Source organism: Colobus angolensis, unplaced genomic scaffold, assembly GCF_000951035.1.
Source record: "Colobus angolensis palliatus isolate OR3802 unplaced genomic scaffold, Cang.pa_1.0 Scaffold94, whole genome shotgun sequence".
Taxonomy (NCBI): domain Eukaryota; kingdom Metazoa; phylum Chordata; class Mammalia; order Primates; family Cercopithecidae; genus Colobus; species Colobus angolensis.
Window position 1 is genome coordinate 3,847,732 of NW_012123376.1, and position 22,582 is coordinate 3,870,313.

At 35.6% G+C, this 22,582-nt stretch overlaps 1 protein-coding gene across 1 annotated transcript in view; it reads left to right on the forward strand.

The window, feature by feature from the left end:
- The window catches only part of DACH1 (dachshund family transcription factor 1), a 433,308-nt gene that overhangs the window by 175,453 nt on the left and 235,273 nt on the right, over positions 1–22,582 (forward strand). Inside the window, exon 2 of the mRNA XM_011932161.1 lies at positions 7,649–7,764. Within this exon, the coding sequence (XP_011787551.1) occupies positions 7,649–7,764 (116 nt within the window). The remainder of the gene's footprint in view (positions 1–7,648; positions 7,765–22,582) is intronic.

The following is a 22,582-nucleotide window of genomic DNA, read 5'->3' on the forward strand; positions in this document are numbered from 1 at the left end:
TTTTAACTTCTGTTTATTTTTTGTTAATGATGCTTTTAGTTTACTGATGTTAATTTTGTTTTGGTAATAATGAGCTCTTGCATTTCTTCTGCTAGAGAGTAAAAATGTTTCAAGTTAGATGACCACCTGCTTTGTAACCCTTTCCCTTTGACCCAATTATTTCTTACATTGCTCAGTATTCAACTTTAACTGCAGAATTTGGTCAAATATGTATGCAGTAATATTAATAGATAATGGTAACCAAAATGTTCAGGACATATTGGTGGGAGGTAAGGGTAAAGCCCCCAATTCTGGCATCTGGTGGAATATGTGAATTGCTGTTTTCCTAACTTTTGGAGAATAATTCTCATGTGCCCTATGACATATAGAACACGGTTTGATACTGTTGAGAGATGAGGAATTCTCATAATTCTAATGTAAATCATACCTTGAGTATATCACATTCGTTTAGAGCACAAGTCTTTAAACAAACAAACTCCCTAGAAATGGCAGGTTTCATGGTGACCTAAGTTTAGTAAATGCCTATGTTACCCCATTCTTGGAGATTTGTAATGCATATTAACATAGTAAAAACTCTGAGCACTTGCCCCAGTAAACAAAAATATTAAAAACCTCAGGAATCTGTCAAGTTCTTCCACAAAACATATGTATGCTTAGTAGTTTAATTTGATCACAGAACCTTTTAATTAAAATATACTTTAATTTTTTTCCCCACAGAACATTTGTATTTTGCATATTTGTGTATGTATTTGTTCAGTTGGTGTACTGAATACCTGCCATGCAAATAGTTGAGAGAGTGCTTTTGTGCTTGTGAGCCAATAAGCTGAAAGTGCTCTCCAGGTGTCCACTGGTGAGAGTTGTAAGCACGGTGCCCTATGGACCTCTGTATTTAGGTGAGTGTGGGAAAGTAATCTGTTTGATGCATTAGTTCATAGTCTATACTGAGAAGTGCACATGACTGAGACACACACCTACACAGAGAACACTAAAAGTCCAAACAAATGTGGAACGTGAGAATGAAAACGTGTTCACATTAGTCACCATTTTTAAAAGTGTATCCCTCAAAGCTTTACCAGCGATAGGAAAAAAATTGCATTAGAAGGGAAAATAATGTTACTCATATAGATTCTGGATTATTTGGATTGTTGCCGCTCAGGAAACTGAAAAAAGAAAAAGTTCAACTCACAAGTTAACAACATCTTTCTAAGGGAAAGCTATGCATTGATAAACCGAGGATTCCAAACAGCCGCTTCTTTTGGTGAAATATTGATATACATACATTAATCTTAGAAAGTCCTTTATATCCTTTTGTGTTGATGGGTCTATTTTCTGAGGTTTATTTAACTAGACAATGTCAAAGATTATTTGTACTTTTCATATTTTATAGTTCTCACAGGGACAACATTTTTGTTTATAATCATCTGCTTTTTAGCAGATATTTTAGAACTCAAATGGAAGGGAAAGATTAAAAGGACAATTCTATGTGGTTAATGATATGAGATAGAGGCAAAATTTGAGCACTAATAAAGTTTAGTCAGGGTCATGATTTGCACACATTGAAGTCTCTGAAAAATATGATTCAAGTTGTTGAAGTCAAATTAGTTTTAAAAGTTTGTTTTATGTTGGGGTGCAGTGTCTCACACCTGTAATTCCAACGCTTTGGGAGGCTGAAGCAGGTGGATAGCTTGAGCCCAGGAGTTCGAGACCAGCCTGGGCAATATGGTGAAATTCACGCTTTACAAAAAGTACAAAAATTAGCTGGGCAAAGTGGTGTGTGACTGTAGTCCCAGCTACTCAGGAGGCTGAGCGGGGAGGATCACCTGAGCCTAAGAAGGTCAAGGATGCAGTGAGCTGTGTTCACACCACGGCACTCCAACTTGAGCAACAGAGTGAGACCTTGTGTTAAAAAAAGAAAAAAAGGATGTTTTTATATTTTAAATATAATGTACGTTTATGACAGAGAAACTAAAATCTTCAAATGTAAAAAAAAAAAGTAACTCTCCCTTCAGAAATTCAAAGATAAGCATTCAATATTTTAGCATATTTCCTTTCAGTCTTTTTTTCTGTGTATTTATTGCTTCCTTTACTTGATTTCTCTGTCTCTTGTGCTCTGATATGTCCATATCTGCAGGTTTGTATCTTGCTTTTTCATGTTACTTAGAATGTAAGCATTCCCCTGTGCTATCATACACTTATAAACACGGCTCTTCATGATTCCATAATGTTCAAGTGGGTATGCAAATCATTAAGCAAATTGTAACTTTCCCATTAGAAATAAATTATTAATATGTATATATATAATGTATAATATACACATACGTACATATATAAAGTTTGCAAACCTCTCGGTTTTGTAGAAGCAGTTTACTAGAGAAAAATATGGAGAATATAAACACAGAGTTGGAGCTTTCCTTGGGTAAATAGATTGGAGAGGGCAAATGAGCTCTTGTAGATTAGCAGAGCAAGTTACTTTCACTAGTAAATGCTTGTTTGTGTCCCAGGATTAATCTCAGTGCTCATTTGCTGCCATATATCCTTCTACTGCACTTACCCCACAGACTATCTAATGTTATCGTCCTTTTCATAGAAGGACTTGTGTCTTTATTATTGAAACCCTAATGTCCAGCCCTGTGCTTGTATACAGTAGCTCTTTCCTCCTGGGAAATGAATGAATGAATGAATGAATGAATGGTTGAATGGAACTTTTCTTTCCTTTCTCCAGGCAGGTAGGATTTGGACTTAAAATTTCTGCTGGGCAGCTGTTTTCATATTTTCCAATATGTAGATGCCACAGGTTTTTTTTTTTTATCTTTTATTCTTTTTTATTTTCTGAATTTTATTTGTTTCTCTGCCCCAACTCTTAGAAAGAGAATTGAGCTTAATTTCTCCAAAACTACTGAAGAGATTAACAAAAGATGATGTCCACAGAGAATATTGAGTATTGAAAATTCTATAATGTACTCTTAACATCTCTCGCTCTTTTGACGCCCTAAGCTTCTTATTAATTACTATAACTTTTGTTAAGTTCAACTTTGACTTCACTTTAAATAAAAATAATAAATGCACCTGGAAAAGTTAGTAAACATTGTACAGTTGTAGGAGAGAGACTGAAATTAGCATGAGATTGATTTAGTGTTATAAACTAAAGAAAGAAGACCCCTCTGGCGATCTGTCTGTGTGTGGTGGGGTGGGAATGGGAGTGGGTGGGTAAGCTTTTTATTTAGAACTGCAGGAGAAAGTGCGCTTGGGTGAGTTCCCTAGTGTTTAGGATATTAAATGTGGATGTGGACGTCTCTAAGCTATTGCTTTCCTCTTTTAATGCAGATGCTTGAAAATACTAAAGACTGTACTACGGCTAATGCCTGAAGCTGGCAAAAACAATTACCAAAATCATAAATTGTGATTTTATTCAAGCTATTAAGTATAATTATTTAAGTGAGGTCTTCTGTTTGATTAGAGCTTGGAGAGTTCACCTTGCTCTAATCCTCTGGGATAGAAATGGGTCACCGTTGTAGAAAATGATGGGTTGATAGTGGCTACATTGAGGCAATTGAACGTTGCAAAAGAAAATGCTTTTTTCATTGTTTCGCTTCCTCTTTTCAGTTAAGTTTTTGTTTTTCTAAGTATTTTCTTTTTAAGAATAACTTATTTCTAACAAAGCATACCAAATGTTTATTAAAGAAATCCTGATTTCATCAAATCTTCTGATAAGTTAGGTAGCTTGGTCAAGTCTACAGCTTCTAGTACATTGGTAGAACCAATATCATAGCTGGATCAATCCAGGCCATAAAATCTGTGATTTTAGCCAGAGTATTACTCATGTTCTCTGCAAGGTTCCCTAAAATGCCTTTGAAAGAAATTTAAATATTCATTTATTTTACAATTATCATCCCTGAAGTCCCATTCAAATACCTTAGGAGTTAGTGACCAGGATTCTAGTAAGGATAAAATATCGAGCCTGTCAATAAGGGGACCTAACTGTAGGTCATGAAGGGATAGAGGAAAGTCTTGTTCATAAATAAATTTTCCAACTTCTCCTCAGCCAAGAAGTTAGGAATAACTCCAAGGAGAGGTTCATAGTTGTTGTCCTGTTCTTAGGCAAAAGAGTAAGTGATTTACTTGTCCCTACAAGTATTTTCTTTCAGTCCCTCTCATTCTTCGCAAAGGTATCCCAAGACCTTGCTCTCACCTAATTGAAAGTAATCCCCAGTAGGGTGTTAGCTGATGGCTTTAGGGTGTTACCAGCACCGAGAGTATTTGCATTTTAATGAAAGGTTTTAAAAGAACTTAAAGCTTAAAGACTGAAAGCAATAAATCTCTATTGGTGGAATTTGAGGCAATGTGATAGACTGGGCAGGAGATATCTGTGGTGAAAGGAGCCCAACGGGTCTATTCTAATCACAGCATGAATTAAAGTGTTCCTACTTACTAGCCTCACTTCACTTCTAGAGTGAGGGCTGTGGGGACAATTCCTGTGGTCAGAATAATAAAGTACTCCCAAGTAGTTTGATTTTCTTTAAAAGCAAAACAAGTTAAAGGGCTGTACATTTCCAATCTTTTAACTTCCTTTTCCTTTCCCACTTTTTCTGTAGCATCTTGACTGAGATCTCCCAAAACCTCTATTCTATTTTCTCTGGGCTTGAGATGTATATCTAGCATTATGCTTAGACTTAAAGTTTCAGACTCTTTTTGTGCCTTACTTTTTGTTTCTTGGAAACTTTATGACCCTGGAATTGACAAGGTAGTATACTTGAGAAATTTGGGAGAAATGGCTTTACAAATAGGGTTATTATTATTATTTTTATTATTTTACTACATAGAGTGAACCAGACACTGGGCTACATTTTAAGGACACACAGACATATTTTGTGCAATTTCTGTCAAGTAGCCTTGGGAGATAAGCAAATAATCTGATTATTGCAATCAGTGCAGGAAGAATTATAGGTTCCCCATGCTCTATCATAGAGCATAGAAAAAATACTAACTAGAAGTGGTTGGTAAGAAGGATGGTTAAAGTGTAGGCAGGTTTAGTCAGATAAAATGGGAATGAGGATGGGGTGGCATAGAAAAGGGCATTGATGGCAAAGCGTCTTTAAAGACAGTGTAATAGGAGACCACAGCCACTCAGGAAACTGTTAAGAAACTGATTAAGGCTAAATATAAGCTATGAATGTAGGAATAAAATGTTGAAATTGAAAAAGTCAGCAGGGATCAAGTATTGAAATGGTTTTGGTGCCATGTCAAGGATTGTGAATCCAGTAGGGAACCATTGATATCTTTAAACAAATGGAAAGCAAGGTCAAATTTGCATTTTATAAAAATCCTCCTGGAATTGGCATGGAGAGTTGTTTAGACTTTGGACTCTAGACTCTGGAGTGGGACAAAATTGAATGTATGTCTTGGAAGGTTTGGAGAGCTGTAACCATGTATCAAGAATGAGGGATTGATCTGAAAGGTAAGAGTGGGGACATAGAAGAGAAAATAGATTAGAAAGATATCCTCAGAAAGGTAATATTTGAGTATACAAAAGCCACAAGTGACTCCTGGATTTTTGGCTTAGTCAGTTAGATTCCATTTTGCTGAACCAGGGAAAAGCAAAATGGGTTTTAATGGGATAGATGCTGAGTTCAGATTTAGACAAGCTGAGTCTTAGATTATTATAGAACATCCAAGCAGAGATTTCCAGCACATAAGCATTAATCTGTCTGAATCCCAGGAGAAAGATATGGTCTGTAGATATATATTTAGCCCTTAGCCCTTAACATCTAAGTGATGCTAATAGAAGAAATCACTCAAGGAAAATGGATACTATCAGAGGGCTGTTGATTGACCACAGACAAGTAACAAGAGTTAAAAAGCCAACTGAGAATGAGGAGTAATCATGAGAAAGTAATAATAAGAGGAAGTAGCTTGAGAGATACTTCAGGAACAATAAGCAGGGCAATATCCCTATTGGTTAACAAAACAGAAAGACAAGCAAACAGTCTTGCTATTTTTCCAACATCCTCCAGGATCTAGCCCTAGGCAATAACTCTGATAGTCTCAATCACTGCTCCTCTTCCTATTTGACTTGTTTGACCTCATTTGAAACAATCCTGTATAACCACACATTTTTCATGCTTTCATTTCTTTCTCACATTCTCACTGGAGTGTAATTTTCTTCTATTCTTTTCTTCTCCATGCTTAACTCTCCTTCAGAATTCTCTTCTAATGTTCCCCCTGCCTTCTTCCTTCCCATGACATGGTAATATCATCATCCATCCTAACTTCCAATTAGTATTCGGATTGCAACTTTCTTATGGGATTTAGCACATTACAATTTGCATCATAGTTGTTTATGCACCAGATTCTTCCCTTTTGGCAAGAATGCAAACTTCTGAAGTCTAAGAACCCATTCTCCTAAATAGTGCACCTCTTTGAAAACAGCAGGCACTTAGCAATTATTTGCTCAATGACCACATACATTACCTACCTAAATTAAATAGATAAAGTCTTTGAATCTTCTGATAAGTCTAGGGATCTCAGCAAAGGCAAAACATGAAAATGCTTCTTTATGAGACTGTATCTGTTAGTTTTGAAATATTTAGGCACATTTTGTCCAAATAAATGATAGGAGAGCATTTCATAAAAGCACATTTATGATACAGAGGCAAAAAGTGAAAACACGATGCTAAAACTTTGTTTTCAAAAATTGTAAGATTATGTACAATGGTTGTTTTCCATTAATGATTGCAAATAGTTGTCTCTACCTCTGCTTTTATAATTGTAATAATTAATCTTGAGTAATGGGCATGTAAAGTACAGTGTTGCTAAAACACGAAGTATTTTTATTTATCCTAAAGGTAGGTATGAGATGCTACACTGGCAGTTCCTTAATGATATCCTACAAATAATCCTAAGCCTTTCAAGTACATTTTAGTATATTAAAAGTAGGGGAACTTAGTGGGGGGATGTTCACTTAAATAGAATAAGGGTTAAATGATAACTTGACTTATCTTTTAAATGACAAAAAATAAAGAAATTGCAAGACCTTTTCACACATTAGATATGTATTGTCATTTATCATCTGGATATCAGGCTAGCAGTGCGAAGTAATAAAACATATCATCGAAAAATGTGCTATAGGTCTGAATCACTCTTTCATTCCACCTCCCAGCTAACTGTAGTATTAAATCAAACAAGCAGAACATTTCCTTAGGCAGCCATTGCCTTTTAATTTCCTGAAGAACCTTAAAATATCATTCATTACAAGTACTACACATATTTGGTTTTTAAAAGTCTCATAAATCAATAGCAGGCTGACTGTAATAATTATTACAAGTTAGTGCATAATTTTCGTGCTGAAGGCTGCATGCAGAACTTTAGCATATGCAAACGAGGCAATTCAAACTGTGTATAGATATTAATATGAAGAAGCAGGTAACGAGGTGCAGGCTATGAATTATGCATCAGGAGTGGCTGATCTTCAATGAGGAAAATGAATTCAGCATGTAATCTAATTAGTGATGGAAGTCTATTACATCTAACTGCAAAAGCAACCGTCCTTGAAACAAATTTATTTACAGTCCATGTTACCACTTGAAACAACTTTGAAATGATGTGTAAGACAACAGCTTAATTGTAAAATTTTTTTGTTTGTTTGTTTCAGTTCTAGACCTGGAAGGCCTCCTAAGAGGACTCAAAGTGTCACCTCCCCAGAGAACTCTCACATCATGCCACATTCTGTCCCTGGTCTCATGTCTCCTGGGATAATTCCACCAACAGGTAAGACTGCTACTCACTTATGCCAAAAAATATTAAAAATCAGCCAATGTCATAGCTTTTATATATACCTGTAAATCAATATTTACACACATCAATTTTATTTTGTGCACACTAAGATAATGTTACTGAGATAATTTATTTCAAAATTACATTATGATTATCATCTTTTCTTTATTTAAAATAAAACAAAAGCTTAACTGAGCACAGTGCTAGAGGTTATTTTAATTAATCCTGCCACAAATATCAAACATCAAATTATCATTCCTATTGTCTTTTTTTTTTTTTTTTTTTTTTTTTTGAGACGGAGTCTGGCTCTGTCGCCCTGCCTGGAGTGCAGTGGCCGGATCTCAGCTCACTGCAGGCTCCGCCTCCCGGGTTTACGCCATTCTCCTGCCTCAGCCTCCCAAGTAGCTGGGACTACAGGCGCCCGCCACCTCGCCCTGCGATTTTTTTTTTTTTTTTGTATTTTTTAGTAGAGACGGGGTTTCACAGTGTTAGCCAGGATGGTCTCGATCTCCTGACCTCGTGATCCGCCCGTCTCGGCCTCCCAAAGTGCTGGGATTACAGGCTTGAGCCACCGCGCCCGGCCTCCTATTGTCTTATTAAGGAATCGAAGTTCAGAGAAAATCAGTGACTTTCTCAAGGTCACTCAGCTGTAGCTGTCAGTGGTTATTCAAACCCAGGTCTTTGGATTTTAAATTTGTTTAGCATTCCAGAAACTGATAGACATGCATCCAAACAAAAGACAGTAACTCTGTTGAATAGAAATGTCTCGTCATTTTTTGCAAACTAAACCATTTGAAAAATGTCTATTTCTAGAATTTTGAAAATGTGTAAGTAAAAGAATAGTCTTGACTGCATAAGCTCCATACCGTAAACAAATTTAATAATGCACTGGAGCAAAATTCATTCATTTGATTTCTACCACCTGAATGGGCTTATTAATTATTTTATTTACGGAAACATATGTTTGCCCATCTTTATTGTTTCGTCAGGAAATGAGCCAGATACATGAGCAAATTAAAATATTGCTGATATTATTATATAATATATAGTATTTATATTGCTTTTCTTTATCATATGTATATTGAGGAAATATACATATGAACTTATAAATGTCATGTATTATAATACAGCTGATGCAATAAAGGTAATCTGGCAAGATGAGAAGAGAGTTTTTCTTTTTTCTCTAAATTTCCTGTATCAGTATTTTATTTTTCTTTGTAACATTTGTCTTTCTGTGTGCTCTAATATAATCATGGAGTAATCTTATTTCATATTTCATATTTGGGTGGAAGTTTCTTGACATCAATGACTGTCTCTAACTCATCTTTATTTTTGCAGTAATGTCTAAACAGTTCATTCACCTTTGTGGACATTTAACAAAAATCATTGAGTTGAATTTGTAGCTATTTCAGCTATTTGTTCATTTTATATATTTAATGTTTTTTTTCAGCAAGGCAGCAATAGTTTTTATTTTTACTTTTATTTTTAAGACAGAGGGTCTCCCTCTGTTACCCAGGCTGCAGTGCAGTGGCTCAGTCATGGCACATTGCAGCCTGGACCTCCTGGGCTCAACAGATCCTCCCACCACAGCCTTCTGAGTAGCTAGAACTTACAGGCACAGTCCACCATGCCTGGCTAATTTTTGTATTTTTTTTTCTAGAGATGGGGTTTCTTCATGTTGCCCTGTCTGGTCTTGAACTCTTGGAACCAAGTGACACATCTGCCTCGACCTTCCAAAATTCTTGGATTACAGGCATGAACCACCATACCTAGCCACCAAAATTTTTAATAGTAAATAATTGAAAATTCCATGAAAATATTTTTATACTAATTTTGTGCATGAAAAATTGAGATACAGAAAAATGAAATCAATAGCTGAAAATTGCCCAATTACAAGGCGGCTATTATCATTTCAATTTGTTTAATCATGTTTTTCAAGTAACTGAATCCTACTGCCTGATATTCTAATTCCAATTTGAGATTTGGAAAAATGAAATAGGTAGTACTTGGTTAATCCTTGCTTATTTATGTTTAACTGAATAATAAAGATTTCTGTTTAGAAAATTTGGGACTTGGGAATGACATAGGAAAATCTTTTATACTACATATGAAAATCTTAAGGCCGGGCACAGTGGCTCACACCTGTAATCCCAGCACTTTGGGAGGCCGAGGCTGCCGGATCACGAGGTCAGGAGATCAAGACCATCTTGGATAATACGGTGAAACCCCGTCTCTACTAAAAAAAATACAAAAAATTAGCTGGGCGCGGTGGCGGGGGCCTGTGGTCCCAGCTTCGGGAGGCTGAGGCAGGAGAATCTCTTGAACCCGGGAGGTGGAGGTTGCAGTGAGCCGAGATCGCGCCACGGCACTCCAGCCTGGGCGACAGAGCAAGACTCCGTCAGAAAGAAAAGAAATAAAGAAAGAGAGAGAGAGAGAGAGAAGAAAAGAAAAGAAGGAAAAGAAAGGAAGAGAGAAAAGAAAGGAAGGAAGGAAGGAAGGAAGGAAGGAAGGAAGGAAGGAAGGAAGGAAGAAAGGAAGGAAGGAAGGAAGTAGGGAGGGAGGCAGGGAGGGGAGAGAGAGAGAGAGAAAAAGAAAAGAAAGGAAGGAAGGAAGGAGGGAGGGAGGGAGGGAAGGGAAAGAAGAAAGAGAAAGAAAGAGAGAGAAGAGAAAAGAAAAGAAAAAAGAAGGAGGGAGGGAGGGAGGGAAAGAGAGACAGAAAAAGAGAGAGAGAGAGAAAGGAAGGAAGGAAGTTGGTTTAGTGCCTGTAAACTTCAGTGAATTGCTTTAGAACAGGGTGTGTGAGCCAGCTCACTACTATTTTGCTTACTTTCAACTTTTAAACACTAGTCCAAAGATTTTAGGTTGCCAGAAGTTTGACTATTGCACATGAATGGTGTTACCTTCATATATTCAGTATTTTTTCTCTTTTTAAGTAAATTTTTTCTAGATGCAGAAGTTTAGATTTTAGGGAATACAGAGTAATGTCTTCATATACTAAGCAACGTATCTTTACTGTCTTAAAACATTAACTGGAAATCTAAAGATCTTAAATGAATTCTATAATTCTCAAGAAGCATGTAACATCTTTCTCCCAGAACAGTCTACCGAATGCGTTAGTGTATTGGGGGAATATCACTAAATATGATTATATAGACTTTTAAATTTGCAGGACTTTATTTATGAATATTGGCCTGCACTTTTGTATTCTGAGAAGTAACATTTGAAAACGATAAAAAGATCTAAATGTATCTTCAAAGTTGCCTAACTTTGTCCTGTGAAAAGAAAATGGATTAAATTAGACAAATTTATAAATACCTATTGATCGGCTGGGCGACAGTGGCTCACACCTGTAATCCCAGCACTTTGGGAGGCTGAGGCAGGCGGATCATGAGGTCAAGAGATGGAGACCATCCTGGCCAACATGGTGAAACCCCGTCTCTACTAAAAATACAAAAATTAGCTGGGCATGGTGGTGTGCGTCTGTAATCCCAACTACTCGGGATGCTGAGGCAGGAGAATCGCTTGAACCTGGGAGGCAGAGGTTGCAGTGACCCAAGATCGCGCCACTGCACTCCAGCCTGGCGACAGAGTGAGACTCTGTCTCAAAAACAAAACAAAACAACAAGCAAGCAAACAAAAAAACACCTATTGATTCAATCCTAATCATTCTTTTATTGTTTCTTTTCAAGTATCGAACATTGGAGTTAAATAATAGTTTTCCCCGGGGTGCATTTGTTTTCTTAGGAAAAAAAGACTATTTTTTTTTTAAATGTATTTTCCCAGTCTTAATATTTAAGAATTTAGGTATCTATACTTCAAACAAAAACAAAAACAAAACAAAACAACAAACTTTGAGATTCCTTGTGGAATTTTTATGTGTTATTTTGGCTGCTTGAGTGGGCTTGTGTGTAACCTTAGAAGGGGCGTGGGCAGATGGTGATAATTTCTAAAAGTTATGGTTGTCACCGGATGCCATAGCAACCAGAAGTTGAAGTTAATGAAAGAAAGAAAGTTCTTTGTAGAGTCACACAAGGCAATACCTCCTGCTGTGGTCACTACATTTATTTTGACAGAGCACTTGTCATAAATCATTTTTGACAATAACTACCAGTTTGGAATAATTCATCCTAGCAACAGACTTCCAATAACATTCAACTTTTTCTAAGATGATGTCTATTTAAAATTAAGAGAGGGGTTATTTAGGAATTCAAAATACTCCCCTCTTGTCCAGGAATGCAATTTGGATAGTGTATTTGCCAAATTTCTGATTTCATCTTTAAGTCAGTATGCAAATTAATTTTGAGATGCATTCCATAAAAATATTAAGAATTAATTGAGTCCCCAGGATTTGCCTTTGACATATAAAAATTATTTAATATTTTCTTAAAAATACACTCAAATTAAATGAATGATTGATTTATAGTTTTGTCTCTTCGATATGTCTTTTCTGTCACTGTGATCTTGTAGACAAATAGCTAATCAGTATTCAGGGTAAAGAAAGCAATTATACACACATACCTTATGCTTGAAAGGTAAGAATTTATAACTTACAAATTTATCATTTTGGAAAAAATACTGGATTGGGGCAATAGTAATCTAGAGTTAATCCCATTGAAGCATTCTTATCTTTAAAAATCTTTAGAGAAAAATGTTCTCGTGTGGTGAATTCAAAAACATATTTCAAATTTAATGTTCTTTTTTTTTCTACTAATTAGTAAACAGCAACAATATCTAAACAACTTCTTTTGTAATATTAGCATTTGTAATTGTTTAAATGCATTAAACATTTCACCGTCTCAGGAGAAAATTTACAATGTAAAACTGTGCCTAGGCTGGGCACGGTGGCTCACGCCTGTAATCCCAGAAATTTGGGAGGCTGAGGCGGGTGGATCACCTGAGGTCAGGAGTTTGAGACCATCCTGGCCAACATGGTGAAACCCTATCTCTGCTAAAAATACAAAAATTAACTGGGTGTGGTGGCGGGTGCCTGTAATTCCAGCTACTCAGGAGGCTGAGGCAGGGGAATTGCCTGAACCCAGAAAGTGGAGGTTACAGTGAGCTGAGATCACACCATTGCACTCAAGTCTAGACAACAGAACAAGACTCCATCTCAAAAAAAAAAAAATGTCTTGTATGTAGAGAAGTTTATTATAATAAATGCTCTGTATTCTACTGGGATACTCACAAGTAAGGTGAACAGAAAAATGCACAAGTCAAACAGCCACAAATGGTTGGATTATCTTCACTAATGAATTAAACATATCAAGCTACTGTACGCCTTACCAAAAGAATAAATCTCATGTAAACTATTTAAACACTTAATGTTTATGCAATATGTTTGTATGTGTTTTCATATATTTATGTATGTAGGAAACATTTGAGAGGTTTGATAACTAGACATTTTGTTGAGTGTAGCACATTTAACCTATAACTACTTAATGTATGTTCCCTTTGTATTTTTCTTGAAGAGAAAAATTAAAAGGAGGTCTTCTTTTTTTTTTTTTTTTTCCTTTTTGTAAGGCCAGCCTAAACATTAGACTTCATCGTGCAATTTATTTAGTTTTCAAACTTGAATGGAGCACTCTATTACTTTCCTGTGCCTGGCATAACAGGTTACCATACGCTTGGCGGCAAAACCACAATTTATACTCTCAGAGTTCTGGAGGTTGCAAGTCCAAAATCAGCATCATTGGGCTGAAATCATGGTGTCAGCAGGGTACCCGCTCTGGAGGCTCTAGGGGATAATCCAGTTCTTGCCACTTTGAGCTTCTGGAAGCTGCAGGCATTTCTTGGTTTCGTGGTTGCCTGGCTCCAATTTCTGACTCGGTGGTAATGTTGCCTTCGTGTGTGTGTGTGTGTGTGTGTGTGTAAAATCTCCCTCTGACTCTCTTGCAAGGACATTTGTCATTGTATTTAGGCTACATTAGATAATACAGGATAATCTTCTATCTTAAGATCCTTAACATAATCACATCTACAAAGATTTTTTTTTTTTAATATAAAGTAGCATTCACACATTTCCTGGATTAGGACATGGGCTGAATTTTGGAGGCCATTGGTAGTCTACCACATCCAGCAAGTCACTAGGCTAAGTATTATGAGAAGTCCAAGTGAGGTGCAGATAGACATGCACACCAATGTAGCCTCTGGAAGATTTTGGCCTCTTTTGTTCACTTTGGTATCGCTGGTATGTAGAATATTGCCTGGCACAGAGCACATAATTCCAAACTAAATATTTATTCAGTGAATATGGCTAATGCATGTTTAGTAAAGGATTTCTGAGAGAAATTATTATGCCTTACAATTACAAATTTAGACACTGGTCTGTTAATGTAGCTTCTAAAATCCCATTAAGCACAGTTAGGCTCCAGATTAAAGATGCAGAGTCTAGAGCCTGATGGAGGTATACTAAGTATATGGAAGGCATTATTTGTTTGTTTATAAGTTATGATGGTTACATTTAAGCATAATCATCAACAATTGATGGAATATAAATCTCTAAATTGATGCTTGAGAGAAGTGATATTTATAGAAATAATATAGCATGGAACATATTACTCTTTTTTTAAATTATTATACTTTAAGTTCTGGGGTACATGTGCAGAACATGCAGGTTTGTTACATAGATATACACGTGCCATGGTGGTTTGCTGCACCCATTAACCCGTCATCTACATTAGGTATTTCTCCTAATGCTATCTCTGCCCCAGCCCCTTACCCCCCCGACAGGCCTTAGTGTGTGGTGTCCCCCTCCCCACCATGTCCATGAGAACATACTACTCTTTACAATTCCTGCATATACAGGTATATATAACTACATTTGTACTATATTATATAATTCTTAAAGATTAGAATTTTCGTTGTACATCCAGTACCTTGATACATAATTTAATACATAAAAATAAAATATATTTCCTAATTTAACTGAATGTAAATATAGTTCTTGTTACGATAAACTACATAAGAAATATATTTACTTCTTTTTTCCTTATGTAACGTGTTATGACAGAGTACTTCTGTTAAATCACAATATGCCCTCAGTCTGTTACTAGCATAGATATTCACAAAAATCATTTCTTTCTAATCTCTTAGAGCAATGATCTGTTATTTTTAGACTTAATTAAATAACCATATATTACTAGACTTCTGGACAGTCCTTTCATCTACTTAATTTAGAAGAAAATTACCATACTTTCTTCCCTAATTTATTTCTCTCTTCCAAGTTTCTATTGAGTTCTGTAGTCTCATATGCCTACACTGGTCTGTACTAAGAATTACAATCTGCTTACACTTCTCTCTCAGTAGATTTCCCATAATGAAGTTGCTAATGTCCTTAATTGACTAACTGCAAGGTTATTATTTGCTTCCTTTTAGTAATATGATGCCTCCTTCCACAAGAGAAGTTTACTTATGTTAAGAAAAGCAAGGCCAGGCGCGGTGGCTCAAGCCTGTAATCCCAGCACTTTGGGAGGCCGAGATGGGCGGATCGCGAGGTCAGGAGATGGAAACCAGCCTGGCTAACACGGTGAAACCCCGTCTCTACTAAAAAAATACAACAAACTAGCCGGGCGAGGTGGCGGGCGCCTGTAGTCCCAGCTACTCGGGTGGCTGAGGCAGGAGAATGGCGTAAACCCGGGAGGCGGAGCTTGCAGTGAGCTGAGATCCGGCCACTGCACTCCAGCCTGGGCCACAGAGTGAGACTCCGTCTCAAAAAAAAAAAAAAAAAAAAAGGCAAAGCAAAGCAAATCAGATTTTCAGAGTCAACTTTTGATTATGACAGTGGATATTGTATAGATTACCTGGAGCTTTGGAGCTTTGTAGATATCTATTTATTTGTGAAATTCTTAGTGTTCTAATCCTTTGGTTACATCATGGGTGTGTCACATGTTGCCTTTTATTGCTCGCTATAATTTTTTAACCAGTAGGAGATGCAGTGGGTATCTTACGTCCCATCCTAACCAAGAAATGTGAGAAATACAAATATTGCTTATTTTAATGCAAAATAAGATAAACTGTTTATTTTTATTTTTATTTTATTTATTTATTTTTTTTATCCTCTCTCTTTGATAGGCTTTTCTCTCAGGCTAACCTCAAAGCTTCAAGTCCTTCCCTTAATGATGTGTAATATTATGTTCAGTTATGGCACCACAATTTTTAGTAAGACATTGGCAAACTTGTGAGCATTAAGAGAACAGTCATGCTGATAGCAATTTGGAAATGATGGTGATGTTTAGTCTTAAGAAGACTTACAGAAAATCTGAAAGTGGATGATACAATAGAATCATATTCTGCACTTCTGAAGCAGAAATCTGACTAATAGAACAAATTGCACAGAAGTCTACATTGGCTTCTGTAAGAAAGAACCTTGCTGTGTGGAGAACTCTCAGAAAGTGGAATGTATTAGTAATGAAACCTCAATTTTTCCTTCTGACAGAAATGCTCAAGAGAAAACTGGGATGAAAAGTTGTCAGCTACAGTTTTTCTATTCAATGTATTTAATAGGCTACATTGTTTATGTTACAAAACAATACAACTTTTTTGAAAACTTATTCTCCCTCCCTAAACATCAGCTGTAAATTTTCCCGCTTTATAATTCCTGTTGTTAGTTAAATTTGAAGGCAGTTTTACATTGAGAGGGAGGTAGCTTGGGGAAGACCACCTCGTTCTCTTCTAAGTGTGAAATACGTGGATTCTATTTTATTTTACTTTTAATTTTTCTCCCAAACATGACATGGTGTCTTTCTAGTTAAAAGGGGCTCATTCATATATTCATTCCTAGTTTTTTGTATGGTAACGTAAAATTACTTTTGAGATGCATGCTTTATATTCTCAAGCAATCATACTTGCTACACTGTTTTTAATGGATGGAATAATTAGCTTCTGAATAAAACTGTGACTATGGTAAAGCTAACAGACACTTTTTTTTTTTTCCAGTTGAAAGAGATTTTTACGTATCTTTTTTCTTTTGTCTTCTCTCTCCTTCTTTCATGAGAAACCCTAAAGGGTTCCATAGCTGTAAAATTAGTCAGTAGGAGGAAATGGCAATTATTGAACATAATACAAAGAAATATTTAAAGTGGTAGGCTTTGGAATAAGGATGGAATATGTCGTACTATTTTAAACAGTAAACACCATCAGACATGATAACACAAGGACATAAACCCTAAAGATATTTAAATGAAAGACCTTGAACTTTACTCAGAATTATTTTGATTTGACTTTCCGTTTTAAAAAGTAAAGTCCCAAGAAGTCCCAAGAGAAAAGCCAATCCCCAAAATTCACAGGAATCTTTCAGGCACATGGCTTTTGAAATATATAATAATTGAACCATTCAATTGTTTTTTGATTCTTCATTTCTTTCACCTGTAAAAAGAATCTTTTTATTATATCAAAATTATGCTTCTCCAATTGTCATGAATGTCAAATGACACAATTTATAGTAGCATCTTGCAAGTGATGAAGCTAGACAAATGTAATATATTATTGTAATTAAACAGGCTGATCCCAGTGTTATTCAATATTATTGCTTTCTATACTCAAATCAACTCCATTGGTTTTAAAAATAAAATTAATAACTTTTAAAATATACGGTTTAGGTATAGGAAGTCTTAGATTGTCAAGCTATTCATATTCACATGTCCTCTACAGATTTTGCTAATAGTATTATTTTATAACATTGAAATTTGGTTATGAAATGTTTACTTTTTAGGGGCTTAATGACACTGAACTCTCTTTATAGACTTGTGGGCAAAATAAGTTTTAGGGATATAAAATGTCATTGCTACTGTTACAATATATGTTCAAACTATCACATATCACTTTCAGAAACATGCACATTACAAATGGTAGTAGACCTTAAAAATGGAGATTGCTTTCAATTGATTATGGCTGTATGCTGAGCTATTTAATTGTTGGAAATGAATTGACATATTGTAAACAATGAAGCTGATTTTCAAAATGATAAAACTGTAACCTAATTCAATAAATTGAATCAGATTATGCAAACACTTTTGCACTTCATTAAGGAAGTAGTCAGTATAATTAATGGGAGAGCTTTATATCTTGTTCACGTGTTGATACATGGCTGAAGACATATACAGTAGACTAAACTATTTGAAGATCGTTTGTGCCATTTCACATTAATTAAAGTTGCCACAGACCTAACTCCTAGGAAATGAATACCATGGATTTTTTATTTATTTTTTATTTTTTTTGGCTAATTTTAGGATACAATGAGTAGGTTAGGCTATGACTCTTTTCTTTAAAAGACATTTATTTTTCAAACAAAATGGTATTGTGAGTTGGCTCCTAACTTAGAAACTGAAAGGTCTGGCCTTTATTCTCTTCCTCATCGCTTGCTAGTTGTGTGACATTGAGTAACACTACCTGCCCTCACTTGTTCAGCCATTACAGGTAGGAATTGGTACCTATTATGTTCTAGTCAATTTAGGTTTTATGACCCCAGTTTATTGATTATATTCCTACATCAAGCTGCCTTCTGAAATACCTACTTTATCATGTAAAGACCACCGTCATAAGTTCTGCCTTATCTCTTACTCGATAGGACTTTGTGAAGAACATAGTAAGCGAATGCAGCGGTCCCCAACCTTTTTGGCACCAGGGACTGGTTTTGTGGAAAACATTTTTTCCACTGATGGGGGTGGATGGGGAGTATGGTTTTGGGATGATTCAAGCACATTACTTTTATTGTGCGCTTTATTTCTATTATTATTACATTGTAATATATAATGAAATAATACAACTCACCACCCATCTGCAGGTGATGAGAGACAGTGACAGATCATCAGGCATTAGATTCTCATAAGGAACACACAACCTAGATCTCTCACATGTGCAGTTCCCAATAGGGTTCCTGCTCCTATGAGACTCTAATGTTCTCACTAATCTGACAGGAGATGGAGCTCAGGCGCTAATATAAACAATGGGGAGTGGCTTCAAATACAGATGAAGCTTTGCTTGCTTACCTGCCACTCAGCTCCTGCTGTGTGGCCCAGGTCCTAACAGGTCAAGGACCCATACTGCTCTGTGGCCTGGAGTTTGGGTATCCCCGAGCTAATGTGATCACAAAACACTTTGCAAAGTGTGACACAGCAAGATGCCATCTGATTCAGAGTTTTATGATAATGGTTTTTAAAACAGATAATTTGCTTTGTTTCACATGGAGTACCAGTTATTTATCTCTCTGTTTGAATATATCAGTTCTGGGAATTATGGGTTCTTTCCCATATTTACGGCATCAGGTTATAATCATTTCTTGTTTTCTTGTTTCTTTTTTTTTCTTTTCCTTTTTCTCTTTTTTTTTCTTTTTTTTTTTTAGTTTGAGATGCAATTTTGCTCTTGTTGCACAGGCTGGCGTGCAGTGATACAATCTCGGCTCACTGCAACCTCTGCCTCCTGGGTTCAAGCAATTCTCCTGCCTCAGCCTCTGGAGTAGCTGGGATCACAGGTGCCCACCACCATACCCGGCTAATTTTTGTATTTTTAATACAGACAGGGTTTCACCACGTTGGCCAGGCTGGTCTTGAACTCTTGACCTAAAGCAATCTGCCTGCCTCAGCCTCTCAAAGTGCTGGGATTGCAGGTGTGAGCCACTGCACTGGGCCTATTTATTTATCTGAGACAGGGTCTTGCTCTGTCACCCAGGCTGTAGTGCAGTGGCACAATCTTGGCTCACTGCAACCTCCGCCTCCCGGGTTCAAGTGACTCTCCTGCCTTAGCCTCCCAAGTAGGTGTGACTATAGGCGAACGCCCCCATGCCCAACTAACTTTTTGTATTTTTAGTAGAGACGGGGTTTTACCATGTTGGCCTGGGTGGTCTCGATCTCTTGACCTCATGATCCACCCACCTCGGCCTCCCAAGGTGCTGGCATTACAGGCGTGAGCCATCGTGCTTGGCCCATTTCTTTATTTTTATTAGAAAATTTTGTTTTGTATTTTTCAATTAGATCAAAAAAATATTTTTTCCCTGATACAATTCTCATGTCATTGACTTGTTTTTGTCTATTATATGTAGAATTTTGTGATTCATATTTAACTTACTGGAATACATCCTACATTAATTTTTTGATTGAATATCATTCTATTCAGATAAAGCATATTTCCATTAATTTTCATTTCAGAAATCCAATAATTTTGGAGAGAATATTTTTCTAAATATATATATTTTTAATTATTTGAGCTTGCTTCCTGGGATGTAAGGATATAATTTCAGGAAAGAGTGTTGAGTTTTTAAGGATTAAAGGGGATGCAACACTCTTTGTTTATTCCAAAGGACAATGCAAATATAAGTTATTATTTTGGGTTTGATTTACAAATGTGATGCTGTATTACCAAGATTATCTTCAACCATGTAAAATATTTAATATTAAAGGCAACAAAATATTTAGTTCCCTAAGTAAATCATTATTCCCTAAAAGTCAAGTTTTGGACCTATTCGTTCTCCTATTAAAACATCTGTTTTCTAAATTTGAAAATGTAACATTGTGAAAGTTTTTAAAATGTATCCTTCTATTTGGATACCTTCATTTATCTTTTAAAGCAGCAAATGCCCTTTGTGTTATCTATTATCTTATATTGCTTAATAACATTCTTTTAGGGAATAAAATTATGGAGAAAATGTTCAAGTAGGATTCCATGGAACCATGTTGATTCAAATGAATATAAATGCAAGTATGTCTAAATTCCAAGAAAATTAATCTCTCAGTGTTGCAATATAATGATATTTTGAAGTTATTTGAGCATGAAATTCATCTCATCATACCTAACCTTTAAGTAACTTATTGAATAAATTAAATTTAAGGATACTATTCCAAGGAGAACCTGTTACCATATGACCTGTCCATATGAGTTGTCTTTTTGATTTATAACGGCAATTGCTTTCTCCACATGGATTTCATGACATAATAATATTCTATGAATTTTTGAAATTACAGTGAGTTCCACATCAATCATCTAAAATACTATATGTATCAATGAGAGAGAACTATTGGAATATAGACATTTTAGAAATGTGTACTTCCTCCAAATACCAATGCCATTATTTTAATGAAATGAGATGGTTTGCTTCCTTTGATTTTTTAAAATTGATCATAAAAATTGTCAGCATTATCACTCCCATTAGCATATCATCCCATCATCTCAACAGCAATGTTCATTTTACCTTGAATATATTGACTGTCTGTCCAGCCAGTTCTGCCTAGACCACTGTTGATCTTGGCCTGAATTCCAGAGAATCTATTGCCTCTGGAGTTTCTATGCATTAATACCTTGAATTTCAGGATTATAATTAAACACATGTATCATGGACTACCATTATCTGGCCATGTTTCTTTTATCTGTAAGAGATTCAGAGAGTTTTAAAGTGAGATGTTAGTCATGTAAAAAATTGACTGTGCTGCTGTTTTTTTCTCAGTTACTCTTTAAAAAATATTATTGAAAATTCCTTGTTATAGTGTTTCATGAGTACTTATTCCTATTCTATATGAAAAAAAAAGCTGTACGTAAAATTTGACATCCGCAGCTGCTTCATTTTTTAAATTTATTTTATTTTATTATTTTTTTTTAGATAGAGTTTTGCTCTTGTTGCCCAACCTGGAGTGCAGTGGCACGATCTCTGCTCACTACAACCTCTGCCTCCCAGATTTAAGCAATTCTCCTGCCTCCCAAGTAGTGGGGATTATAGGCACTCACCATCACACTCAGCCAATTTTTTGTATTTTTAGTAAAAACAGGGTTTTACCATGTTGGCCAGGCTCGTCTTGAACTCCTGACCTCAGTTGACCCACCTGCCTTGGCCTCTCAAATTGCTGGTATTACAGGTGTAAGCCACCACACCTGGTCATTTTTTACTTAATGTCACTTTTTGTTTCTACAATGTCATATCAACTAGCATGCAGGGTTCTTTATTCTTTGGACATATTTTTATGTCATCTTTTCATTACTGATTATTGCATGTTCAACTGATTTATTTTTATAATAAATATAATAAAATGCATAAATTTAGCATTTCATAAGTAGCATATTTGGAAACCCAATTAGTATATTCAAAGAGAGTATTACTTTTTAGAAATAATTTTTAAAAGGCTTATTTAAATTTATAATTCTCATCATATGGTTTAGAACGGCCATGGCCATATTGCAGATGCAAACCACAGTAAAGAAGATTTTGGCAAATGAAAAATATTTGAAATTTGCTTCCAAATAATTGCTTGAGCTTATCTACATAGTACTTCTCGCACGTCTCTTTTATAGATATTCTCGCATTTATAATGCATATTTATTAAGACTTTGTACATAGGATATAATCAATAGAAGTGAAAAAATCTTATCAGTTACATGTACATTTAATTTAAAAATTCCAACTACTTTTATATCTACAATCAATTTTTATGTCTGTGTATATTTTTTTTACCACTACATCTTCAATCTAGCATAGTTTTGGGCCAAAATATTGTTAAATTAAATATGATTCAATTAATAAATATAATAAATTGGTTAAAACAAAAGGCACTGCAAACAATGAATAAGTAACTACTACATGGTAGGAACTTTGCTAATAGCTAACATATCATTTCATTTATTTCTCATGTCAATCTGTGAAGGAGGTGTTGCTTGTCCCATCTAGCAGATGAATATTAAGGTACACAACGTTTAAATAGTCTGCTCAAATTGAAATGAAGGGCGCAACTGGGGATTGAATTCAGGGATAAATAATTATAAATCTTGTTTTCACTGTCACTTATGCTATTTCCAAGGAATCTGTTAATCTCTTTAGGTAACATTCATATTTTGA